Below are 13,062 nucleotides of genomic sequence, written 5' to 3' on the forward strand. Positions count from 1 at the left end.
CAGTTCACAGATCTATCTGAGGCTCCGGCCACACCTGACACGCTGACCTCAGAGCAGGAGGAGTCCAGTGACGTGGTACAGGATGGCGGAGCCCACCTGCAGCAGGATCAACAACACGGTGGCGAGGCGTCAGGGGAGAGGCATGAAGAGGACCTCCACAGAGAGGGTGATGTAGGGGAGGAGATGTCAGGAGAGCAGGCACCCGGATCCAGCCAGTTCCAGGAGCTTGTGTTCCCCAAACAGGAAGTCCTGGAGTCATGACCAGAGAACAAGAAGCAGAGGGAAATGCACACTAGAGAAATGATGACACACTTTGAAGCTCCGACTGCAGACCACAAACAACACGCCTTGCTGATTCTTAGCGCCGCATTACCATTCTGAACTGTCACCTTGCACCAGCCCCTGTCACATGACATGACCTACTCTGTAACTTTGCAAGTGTGATGCACTAATAAAACAATAGCACTTCACTAGTGGGTGTTCGGTTAATCATTCCAGGGGCTCCTTGGAGCTGTTAGTTATTACCATGAAAGCCTGTCCTGTGATGGATTATCTGTTATCATGAGCGTGTTGGAAAGCTACTTTGACACAAACTTGGTGTATCATGCAGCTGAAGCAGCACAGCTGTATATTTCATCAAGCTGTGTTGGACGCGAGCCGACATCAGCATAGAAACACTGCAGTCCAGAACGCCACTGTTAATCTATATCCATCACCTACTACCTCTCACAAGCCTGCGGTGATAAACTACCCAATCTCTGTGTACAACATTCTGTTGTAGTCAACAGAAAACAGCGAGCGACTATCATGTTCCCTCATGCAGCTAAACTTAATCCATTTATTAATTTAAATACATTGAAAAAACTACAGAAACTGTGGAATACCTTGATAAAAACTTGATGGAACTGGAAATATTGCTATTCTGTTGTTGTAAGTAACTTGTTCAGTTATTGTGTTGGACCAATGATCACTGTAGCAGAAACACCAACTAACATGCAGGGAGTACTGGGGCTCCAGCCAAGCTGCCTTTAATACGCCTTTCACTAATCAGCCACCCAATTACAGGCTGCTGGGCAGAACAAGTCCTGCTGGAAGACTTCCCAAAAGTAGCTGAGTGGAGCACAAAAACACACAGATGTGACCAAGCACCAGGCGAGAGGCTAGTGAGAGAAGGTTGTTTTTATTATTATTATTGCATGTACATACAATACAAAGGCATCTGGTATAAGTGTGTTCAAATTTCATTCACTTTGCAGAAAAAACATCTTCACCACACATAATTAAAAAAAAACATAATTTTGTAAGACCTCTATCAAAATCTTTATAATCTCCCATGACCAGACTGGTAATATATTGATTTATATATTTACAATGAGTAAAGCATCAATGCATCGCCAATAAGGGAACACTCCCCTATCTGCTACACGTCGGACCTCATTAACTGGTCAATGGCGCATTGATTTGTATATGCTTCAGTCTCTACACAGAACACAAAGCTAGCAAGGTTAAACAAACACACTGCATACAGTAGATGGAGTTGCCTGTTAGGAGGAAAGACAAGCATTTCCATGGTAGACTGGTGAGGACGTCATGGAAGATAGTATTTCATGTTTCTGTTTTTTTTTGTGTGTGTGCTCGCTGCTATGGATATGACCCTGATCTGACTGGTGGGTATTCCCAGTAATTGGTTTAAGTAAATATGAACAATTTAACTCTAAGAGTAAGTGGTTACTAAGAGTAAGTGGTGAACCTCCTTATAGAAGGGCCCCATGGCTTTATTCTCCTAGAAAAGCAAAGTGATATGGCTCTTCTCTCAGAAGGTTTACCTGAGCTAAACCTGGTATGTTACTATATATGAACTTGGAATACCCCCCTGATCTAGCACTGATCTGATGTGAATCAGTAGCAAGCAGAGCTAAAAACTATCTGGGGGGGGGGGGTTACATACACTATCTGTGAGGCATATACATCATCTGGGGGGGGGGGGGGGGGTACATACACTATCTGGGGGGCACATACATCATCTGGGGGTTACCTACACTATCTGTTTGCAATATCTAGGCATCTGAGGGTTGTTTCAGTCTGTGAAGAGATTCCCTCAACATAATTCTCAATGTAATTCTCACCTCTGATAACAGAACATAGCAACACATACAATCTACTTGTTCTCAAGGCAACCCACAAACCGCTATACCCCATACTGTATGTAATGTGATACTTCACTGCATGTTTCAGAACTCATGTTTACCTAAATGCCTTATTGTCCACCCCATTATAAAGCTCGTTTAATTTTTTAAAAACTTATAAAAAGGGTATGACGGAAGTCAAAACGGTTGGCAATCTCACAGAAACAGGGAGACCTCCAGCTCAAATCCAATCCAGATCTAAGAGGGCTTGAGGCTATGTGCCCTTCTTTTGAGGAGCATCACAATCTTGTGTGTAAGGTGCTCGGGCATAGTGCTCATAAGACAGCCATTCACCTCACACTATGGGCCTAAGCCCCAGCCGCTGGGAGGGATAGAGACAGACAGACATAGAGAGAGAGGGGGGGGGGAGGGGTGGAGGGAGGGAGGGAAAAACATCTATTGGATTAGCTGGATGGCCTTTAATACTGCAAGGGGCATAGGGATGTTTGCCAAGTTATGCTACGGTGGCCTCCTGAGGGTTGGGCTCTGCCTCTGCTGCTGCTGCTGCCGCTGCCACGGGCTCGTCCCGGGGCATCTCGCTGCTGTAGAGGTAATATGGCGGCGTCTGGCGCGCCTCGATGATGAGCACCCCCTCGGGAGAGAGCGAGGCGAACACCGTGAGAGGGTCAACATCTACCGGGATCCTGCAGAATTGAAAGAGGAAACACATTTAGAGCTGCCAGGAAACCTGCCGAGAGTGACACTGCACTTATGCTGAGCACCACTGAGAAAAGGCACTACCTAGCTGACATTTGTGTTAAAACAACAGAAATAAGAGGGAAAATTAGGCTTGCTGTAAATAGCAAAGGGTGTCTTCCTTAGTCTGCAGGGTGAGCAGATAAAAACGCCTGACATGATCTCCGTGTAATGGTATATGTGTGGGGAAAAAAATCCAGATTATTTCCAAGACAAGAGCACATGAATGCTTTTGGCGAGGATAGAAGTAGTAGTAATCTTCACTTCCCCATCAACTGCAATCTTAATCCAATCTAGAAACTCAGTTTAATATGGGCATAAAGACAAAACATGAACATAAACCCAGTGAGATAAACCTAGTAGCCGACTCAAAAACATCACCAACTCTGAATAGACAACTGTGTAAGTGTATTAAACAATGGTTCTTCTAAACACACAATGCACTTTAACATTAAAAGAGTTTTGGGCAGTACAGTCCTAAATTTCTGTTTGGACCAAGGGCAAAAGGTCACACACCCTCTGAGACTAACCCAAGATCACACACCCTTCATTACAAATGGTCCAGCTGCAGGTTTGGATGTGTTTGTTTTCTTTGGCAAACTTCCTTCCAACTCCCCAAAGCACCATTGCATGGAAGAAGCTTTTTAATGTATTTCTTGGTTTTCATTGAAACGTTCTGCCTGCCACTGCCGGTTTAGAGACCTGAGAGGTAAAAAGAGACAGCGAGGCACACAGCGAGTGCTGCAGGTGCAACTCTGAGAAACAAAGCCTGTTTCCAATTATTACAAATCATTTCCTGACGCCAAGTTTATCACTCAAATGTTCCATCTGCGCACTCTCTCTAATCAGCTCAGCAGGCAGACCGTCTACGACCTATTTTAATGACACACGGACAGAGCTCCTCACTATTTGTTCTAGGGATGGGGGAAAAAATCGATTCAGTTACAAATTGCGATTCTTGTGTGTGACGATTTTTTAATCGCCACGCTGCCTCAAAAATCGGTTTGTCTAGCCTGTTTTTAATTATTGTATATAAGGCGGGAACATTTTTTGCCGCTTATAATCCTACATATTGCGCAATGCATTCTATTTGTCAGTTCCTTACAGCTAGAAGCTCAGCTTCACACATAGTAACTAGGTAGGAATACAAAGGCTAACATGTTGGACTGCAAACATGTCAGACGTTAGTTCCGAAATTCATGCTGCACCTCAACAGTTTAAATCGCACGTCTGGAAGAATGTTGGCCAACTCTGTAGCAGTTTGGGTTGCCGGTAGTTGAAGACGGTGGGCTGACTTAGGTGATTCGAATTGCTTACCCCCAGAGGGGCACCATTGTGTCTCGCATACATTCCTCGTATGACGGCGAGAGAGCATGAAAAAAATACAATTAAACAACAGTGTCTAAAATACACGCTGTCTGAAGTGATTACTCGTTAATTTATAAGATTTAGTCTTGAAAAGAAAAGCAAACTTTTAATCGCGATAAATTTAGAATGTTTTGAAATTTAGAATGTTTTAAAATCTATTGACAGCCCTTATTTTAAGAAAACTTGTAGTGATTCTATTTAATTTACCTTTTATTTATTGTTTAAAAGTAGCCTAAGTGGCATTCATTTCTTAATCTGTCAGTTTGTGTGCAGTTTACAGGGGCTATACAATAAAAGAGCACATTTGTATTTATTTTCTCTATTGGCTGCCCTGCAGTCATTAAGTTAATGTTAAGATTAAGGAATTCAAACTTGAAATTAAACTTGGAAAGCTCAAAGTGAATTAGACTATGTTGTAATTGAATGTATGATTCAACTGTTTTCCATGGTCCAGTTCAAAAAAAATAATAACCAAAAGAAATTGCAAGAAATCGTTATATCGAATCACTTGCAAAATCGCAATACCCACAGAATCGTGATACATATGATGGCAGGGTGGTAACAGGGTGGGATGAGCTTTGCTTTGGCTTGGATGAGACACAGACGCTCCGTGGTATTCCTGTGCTCATTTTTAAGGGGAAAATACTCTCGGAGGGCATGAGGGGGGAGTTTATCGGATTAGAGAGCGAGAAACAATAATAACAGCCACAGAAGAGTTTCAGGAGGCTGTGTGTTTATGCATTTGAGCCATTTCAGCTTTCTAATATCGCAACTGCAAATACCCCCAGTCCTCGGTTTAAAACTTAGACACGTAGGTCTTTTCTTCACGTGTGCATTTTCCAAAACATTAACAAGGTTAAAAAAATTCCACTTTTACTGTAAAAAGAGACAGACAGAGGGAAAGAGAGAGTTAGTCAGGGAGTGAGAGAGTGAGACAGAATTAGTTTGTGTGCAAGAGCGAGAGGGAGAGCCAGAGAGAGAGACAGTTAGTTAGTGTGAGAGAGAAAGAGAGAAAGAGTTAGTTTGTGTGCAAGAGAGAGAGGAAGAGAGAGAGATAGTTTGTTAGTGTGCAAGAGACAGAGGGAGAGAGAGTGAGGGAGAGAGGGAGAGAGAGACTGGGTTTTGTCAAGCACCATAGCCAAATATGGCCCTGCTGGGGTTTCCGTAAAAGCTACCAAGCGGACATGGTGCTTACATAAACCTCGGGGGCCACTGTCTACTTTGTTGCCCAGGCTGCATTCAATTAGCACGGATATGCTACTGTCCCTCAGAAGGACCATGACTCGTCATTGCAAAAGGCATCCTTTCCACGGGGTGAATGAATACTGACTAGTTCACACATTGTCACAATAACTGTGCTTTAAAATAAACAGAATCAACTGCTGTATGGCAAAATTATCGCTCTCTGACAAAGTCAAATCACTGAGCTAACTTATTATGTCAGAGGCATCACTTGGGTCTTATCTATCCAGCTCTATATTTGTATTACTGCTGGCAAAGGGATTTTGTATCTCACATTGATTGTAGGTGACTGCCAACCATCCAATATGTTTCTGTAGGAAAACACAGGCCTGACAGAGAAAAAGAAAGTGAGAGAGACTCTCTGGTCTGCACTGTCTCTGGACTGGGTCCTTCTATTGGATCAAAACAACTGACAATAGCCATCTTCCCTCAGAGGCGGATTAAAAAACAACAACAGAGGAAAGACCTTGAGAAAGGAGTGAAGACCTGTTTGAACAAATGTCACTCTGAAGTCCACTCAAGTGTCTCTCAAAATTAAAACCGTGTCTCACTGGAATGGCTCTTAAAGACTCGCAACTGCACAAGCTGACAAAGCGTTTCACAAGCACACAAGGAGTCTGGATACCTTGGCAAGTGGGACATGTGCGTTCATTCAACTGTAAGTGTACCACTACACGTAACATTCAGTAGAGGCTAATATTTCCTTCACAGTGTTTCCCCAGTCAGAGGATTTGTGCATTGAGGACAGTTATTTATAATTCCATCTGTCTTTCGCTTCAGGTTTCATTTCCCCCAAAACTAAGACAGTATCTGAAGGACTCCAATTATAGGGACAGCGATAGGGCGAGTGCCAGTGGTTGGGGCCAGCTAACTGCTAATTACCAGACAGGAAATTAGCCACGTTGATGTGACGATCCCGGAAGGCAGAAGTGCTGATTAACAGGGCCGTTTGAAGTCCCATGGTCCAATTACAGGAATAGACTGATATGGAAAAAATGTGGCGTGCCCCTGCCCAGTTTGAGCCTTCATGAGAAGGGAGGGTAAACACAGACGGATAGCATCCATTCCAGTTGTGTTTGGGTTGTGTATTGCAGCATAGCCAGAGTGTGTTTCACTGACGTTTTATGAAGGCTAACAAGCTTGTATTTAAAGTAGGTGTAGAACATTCTAGAAATTATCTGTTTAGTCTAATGTGTACACGGTCACCTTTCCCGCTCTTGGCTCTGTCTTTCTTTTTGAATCACCAAAGTGAAAAGTTCCAGTGTACTCATGTCAAATTACTAGCATGAAATGTATTTTATTGTATTTAAATTGTATTAAATGTGTGCAATTCTTTTAACTTCTCCGATCTCAAGTGATTAGTTCCACAGCACAAAGGGAAAAAGATTCTAACATGAAAGATATTTTACAAGATTTAAGGCTTCAATGATACTCACTGAATTTTCTTTGTAAAGTTTTTAGTCACGATGCCTCCCTCATCCTGCTTCTCTTCGTGTTTCCCTGTGAAAGAAGAAACAGTGTAACACAATGCCATAAGAAAGACCTGCCCCTTACTTCAAGGACATCTCCCATGAGGATTGACTACAGAGCAACATAAGTTATTCCCTGAACAGTAGAATCTTTACACACTCAAATTTGATCATAGTGCAACCTCGAAGCTAGCAAGGCAGACAGTGGCTGATATGTGAGTGTGAGGCTTAGCCATGATTCTGGGCACTGGAAAGATCTAGAGTCTGGGCCAATTCTCAAGGTCCTGTTTGGGACTTTACTGGGCAGCTGCATTCAGGCACTAAATGTCAGTGGCGCCACACCCCGGGCCCTGTGCCTCAGCAAGTTATGTGCAATTCTACACCCCCAGTGTGACTTCTTCACCTGTGGAACTTGCTAGAGAGGGGGGAGGACAAAAGGGACAATGACCCCTTGCTCATCCATCCACTCTCCCTTGCTTACCCTCTCTCTTTTCCTAACCCCTCTCTCTCTCTCTCACACTTGGAAAACCCCTTCCCCCAGTAGACTCTGAATATGCACCAAATCTGTTGCAGATCTTTTACAGAGTCACCTGCTATCTCTTACCAATCTCTTCAGGCCCAGATGACAAATTCCATTCCCACTGAGGCCCCATTTTTTATTCCCCCCCTGTAGCGAGATAAACTCCAGTTGAAGTCTTTGCGCAGGCAGTAGCTGAGTCGGCCATGACTGTTCACCCATTTTAAAAGGCCCTACCAGTGCCTCAGCATAACATGCTGAACCTTTCTATACAACATTCCACGGACGGTGTGTGTGTGCGCGTGTGTGTGTGCTGCTGTGCTGAGCCTGCTTTTAGAACAGGGTGACGTGAGCAATCTCTAGGCCTCTTCCGTGACAGAGTGACCCAGCTGGCATACCAGCTATGTGCTTATAAAAAGCCCACCGTCAGGACGGTCCATGTTCCCGACACTAATAGGGTTTCTCAGCACTACAATGCATTTGTCTGCCTCGCTGTCCCTTGTTCCTGAAGCTCTACAGAAGTATCGATTTGATTTCCCATACAGTGGTCCTATTAGGGAGTGTTATAATTACTGTTAGTCATCAGTGAAATGTAAAAACGGGCCTTGACTAATGGTGGTCTACTGGTGGAGTGAGACTGAAGGCACCCAAGCAGGTGTTTGAGAGTGACACATGTTGTGGAAATGTGCAAGTCATAACCCAGGCCTAAAGTCACAAACACTTTGAAACACACACCCACACATACACAAGCACATGTCACGGTAGCATGGGTTCTTAAACTGCTTGCTAGCACACATGCAACCTATTTCCGAGGTTGCGAGTTCGAATCTGGTACGGGAATGGGCTTGGTCTACACAACTTTACCTCACTCGCATGAGCGCACACAAATACACACACACTCGCTCTCTCTCACATAGACACACGCACACACAGAAACCCATATAAAAACGTTCTCAACGTGTACTTTCTCAACGTGTACTTTCAGGATATTTGCGGAGGCTGCTCACCTGACACTTCTACAAAACCGTCTTTAGTTTTGACGTTAAGCTCCTCTGGTTTAAAGCTGTGCACATTCACACACACTTTCCAAGGCTCGTCTGGGTTAGGCGTGGGTGAGCTGCGAGGCTCGCTGTACATCGAGCTGTACACGGTGGGCGATCCCATGGATGTACGGGGGAACCCCGTGCGCAGGCCACCCGTCCATGGTGGGTTAAGTCGGGTGCTCAGCCGTGACCGTGCCCAGCCAGGCCAGTCCATTGAGAGGTCTTCGGGGAAGGGCATTCCAAAGTCTTCATCCATAAAGCGAGATGCCATAGACTGCTCTCTAAAAGGATCTCTCGGTGCCCTTTGCCTGCTTCCCAACGTATAGTAATCCCCATCTCCCATGGTGCGACGCCGTAAAGAATAGGGGAATCTTAACAAAGATTCGGGTTATAAAGAGTAGAAATTAATCCGTTGTCAGCAACTTCAGGAAACTGCGCTAATACCTCTTTTAAAAAAATCAAGCCAGAAAATCGCTCTGCGCTGTATGTTACAGCTCTCAGCAACTTCAAAGAGTTCTCCCACTATGAAATATTTTTTGATGGGAAGACTAACCTTCCGTTTCCGTCTGACCAAAGATAACTGAAATCAGTAAATAGCTAAGCTGTTTTATACATCCGCCCGAGTTCGAGTTCACCCTATGATGCATAGCAAAGTCCAGAAAGTGCCCGACACAACAGCTGACCAAAGACCCTCCCCTTCCAAGTTTGGACATGGTCTTTGTGTCACACAACCAAGCAAAGCTAAATTACACTGCGCACTATCCCCGATGACTCACTCTATTTTTAATAGAAAACAGCACACCACCGCAATACGCGCGTCGGTATTTAACCTAGCTACAGTGATGGGGTCAACATGATGTCAACATTCAGATAAAACAACAGAACTAATTCTATAAGCGCGCAGTGGTAACATGTTTACAACTTAAAATCGACTTCAGTACTGGATTCCCCCAGCGCTCATCCACTGAGGTACCTTAAAATACGCGTGAGGCAAGCACAGAGGCATTCGTGTAGCTGGTATCCCAACTCTAAACAAAAACAAGGAAAAGCCAGTTGAATTGACCTCATGTTGCACAACTTTTATTGGAAATTCCAGATTCACAGACTATAGAGGAAGATTAATGAAATATTACAGAAAAGACATTCAAATGTGCAAAGTCACCAACACAGGGACTGTTTCATTTAATTACATATTTATCGTTTTTAATCCTGTGAAATTTTACTAATACACCAATTACATTACAGAGTGGTAAATTTACTTGACTTTAAAAGGGAATTTCTGTTCCCAAATCAACCCCTATCAAGCTGTCATTCAGGCTAGGGCAATGGTTTTCATACACAAAAACAAAACATTCTGTTCATTGGATGCTAAAAAAGTTTCTCCAAAACTATTTGTGACTGAAAGTGGTTGTTGGATCACTACCCAGTTCCCTCCCTTTAGTTTCCTGTTATGTGAGATGGATTTAACCAATGTTGCCATAAGGAAATCAAACGCTAACATTTTCATGTTTTACAAAGTAAAATCAACACCATGCGAAACAATATCCTTGTGGTTCTAAACTGTTGATCATGAATGCCTCACACACAGCAAATAAAACAGCTCCTCCATATACAGTACTGCGCAAAAGTTTTAGGCACATTTTAAACAATACTGTAAAGCCATGATGCTTCCAAAATAGCATGAATAGTCAAGAATGAAACATACAGAAAGCTGAAATTGATTTTACTATTTTCCCAAATAATATTTTTAAATCTAAATATGAGATTTACTCTGGACACAAATTAGCAATTAACTACCTTGCGAATGCCTAAAACCTTTTGCACAATACTGTATACCCACACTATATACATACTCACACGTACCATAAACTTGGCCTACATTTTTTTAGCTTTGGAATTCCATGGAATAAGTTAAATAATATTCCTTATGTTTATCTCTGTTGTTATCTTAAATACTTTTGTCTGGATCAACATTATACTGTACATACAGTGCATAGAAAACACTTCTATGAACTTCATGCTGTGGGCTGGTTTGCTGTTTAACGCTGGCTTGCTGTTAATTGCCAGAACATAACACAAAATTAATCTCCAGGGAACTTCAGTCTAAGCACAATAAGCGGTGGTCACATTTTTAGAAACGTTGACTGTGCCATCTCGGCTGCTATCCAGATTGACGGATCTGGGCCAGATTGGGGCCACATCTGAGCCAGATCCAGAGCAAAGCAGGCTGCTTCCTGGTTCGGTGAAGCCACATCAGTCATGTTGTAGTTTGGGATTTTGGGCTAGTAGTTTATTATTGTGTTCCTCTAACAATAGTTGAGCCTACATTTTTGTAAGGCAACTTATGTAGAAAAATATAAAGGCTATGGATTTTGGACATTACTTTTGGTATGTGAAAATTGATTGTATTGAAAATGTGCTCTTCTATAACATAATTACTGTTTTTACAATGTTCAAGTTTACACATAATTACACGTAATGGTTCAGAAAAAAACAAAGTTGTTACATGCATTACATTGGGTAGAACAAGTGTCAGTTCATAAATATTACAAGCTTGAATTAACCTCAATGAATTTCTGAACCATACCAAATGACTAATAGTGGATCACTTTAATCAACATGTGAAATCAGGTATAAATAACAGAAAAGAGTTATGTCAGATGAAACCTAAAAATAACGTACTTTATAGATTAAATAAGTGAATGCATAATGTATGTGAAGATCAAACAGTATGTCAAATGTAATATGCAATTGTCAATGTACACCTTATACTATATCAGTTGACCACATAAATAGCATAGATAAAACTTAAATAAATAGTATGATACAGGTAAAAAGATTCGACATTGGGATTCAAATGACACCGGCTTGAAAATAAATACCACTCATGGAAAAGTGGCACACTGAAAAATATAAATACTCAGCATGTTTCACTAAATAATACAAAATATTCTGAATGTTATGCACTGGTTTATCTAAAGAGTGAGCCTGCACAAATCCAGAGTAGAGGCTAACTGAAAATGGCACATGCAACATGTAAAGTGCTTTTGTCATTTTGTATATTGAGCCGTCACCAGAGTGTCACGGTAGATTCCCTTGCAGTGTTACTGGGTCTCGTCGGACATTAAACATAATTTGATCTGCCAACCAGTGAGAAAATCCACATTCATACTCTGTAGTTTCTGTGCATTGCACACGATTTCGTGATGATGACTGACGTATTAAAACACATTAAGACTCTTCAGTGGTAGTTTTACAACTTTGATATTTGGATAACCTTAGCAGACAGAGAGTAACTGTGATCTGAATGAGGGACAGATGAATCCAGATGCAGTAAAGAGTGTACCACGATGCTACTAGGGTAACTGGGAGAACAAGACATGTTGGTCGGAAAATATTCACCAATTAAAATTCCATCTCTGTGGTTTTTCAAAGCTACTGATCTAACACAGGACTTACTAGTGTTGCCAGCTAAAACGAATGACCCAGAGGACATATCTACGGTTATATGCAAATAACGATCGTTTATCTATAATGATCAGATGAAATATTTAATTTGTTGAAAAACCAGCGCTAAAGTGGCTCTCTTGAGGTTTGTCAAACAGCTCACAGAACCATCTCAAAACAGTGCCTCTCTAATCTCCACAAAATCCAAAGACAGAGAAATCTCTCCAAAGACATTAATCACACACACACACACACAGCAATGAAACGCTGGCTTGGTTCTGACCCGGATTTGGCCCACATCTGGCACGGTTTCAGAACTGGTTGGTGTCTAAAGAGGCCCACCGGGTTTGGGTCTCCATGGGGAGTTTGCATTAGTATGCAGTGTAATCAATCTACCGTGTCACGAACAGATGGGCTCACACTGGGATTCCATCAGCGTGTACATTTTTTCCTTTTTTTTTCTCTTCGTTGTGGGCTATCAGCAATATCATATCTGATGACATTTGAATTGTTGTGCTCTTGTGTGGGAGATGCATACACCTGGCATTTGATCTGTGGGTGGATATCTGCATGTTTACCCTCATGGTTGACAGACTGTTCATTTTTCAAAGTCGCCTTGACATATACGTCAAGAAGCCAAAACCAGAACCAGTACCATGACAGAAAACCCCAGGTGTTCTCAAGTGCTTTTGACACTATCCCTGAAAATGAAGGTTATAGAAAAATATATAAAAAAAAAAAAATCACAATACGCTCAAAATTGCAATCTTGAAAATTCTGTTCTGAAAAGAAAAGACAAAGCTGTTTGGGTGTTCCCAAAGAAGAAGCAGCAAATTGTAAATTGATCTGACAAACCATCTCTGTCTGTTTTTCTGACACTCTTGATACATAAGCAATTGTGCATTTGGCATTGAAACACAGTCAATAAATAAATAATGAAATAAATAAGTAAACAAATTAATAAATAATAAGTAGAACAGCACACCATGAAAAAGTCTTTCTAATATCACTAATAAAACGCTGTTTTCAGTCGTCTGGTTTGCAACAGTACAGCAAGCTGCTGTGGGTTCTAGCGACGACTCCTGCTGTGAGTT

General features: G+C 42.1%; 1 protein-coding gene across 1 annotated transcript; it reads right to left on the bottom strand.

Annotated features, from left to right (window-relative positions):
* Positions 1–1,164: 1,164 nt before the first annotated feature.
* On the bottom strand, positions 1,165–9,176 carry hspb8 (heat shock protein b8). Its single transcript, XM_080852398.1, has 3 exons — positions 8,486–9,176; positions 6,929–6,992; positions 1,165–2,830 (listed from the first exon to the last, which is right to left on the bottom strand). The coding sequence occupies exons 1-3, from the start codon at positions 8,862–8,864 to the stop codon at positions 2,641–2,643; spliced, it is 633 nt and encodes a 210-aa protein (XP_080708524.1). The 5' UTR covers positions 8,865–9,176; the 3' UTR covers positions 1,165–2,640.
* Between the last annotated feature and the right edge of the window lie 3,886 nt (positions 9,177–13,062).

This window comes from Sprattus sprattus, assembly GCF_963457725.1.
Source record: "Sprattus sprattus genome assembly, chromosome: 15".
NCBI classification, from domain to species: Eukaryota; Metazoa; Chordata; class Actinopteri; order Clupeiformes; family Clupeidae; genus Sprattus; species Sprattus sprattus.

What these genes read in the sequence shown, in the direction of transcription:
- hspb8 (XM_080852398.1), bottom strand. Translation starts at nt 8,864, where the DNA reads ATGGGAGATGGGGATTACTATACGTTGGGAAGCAGGCAAAGGGCACCG. An exon ending in CGGTTTTGTAGAAGTGTCAG is followed by an intron (nt 6,993 to 8,485) that starts GTGAGCAGCCTC and finishes CTTCTTTCACAG; the next exon opens with GGAAACACGAAGAGAAGCAG. An exon ending in AACTTTACAAAGAAAATTCA is followed by an intron (nt 2,831 to 6,928) that starts GTGAGTATCATT and finishes TCAATTCTGCAG; the next exon opens with GATCCCGGTAGATGTTGACC.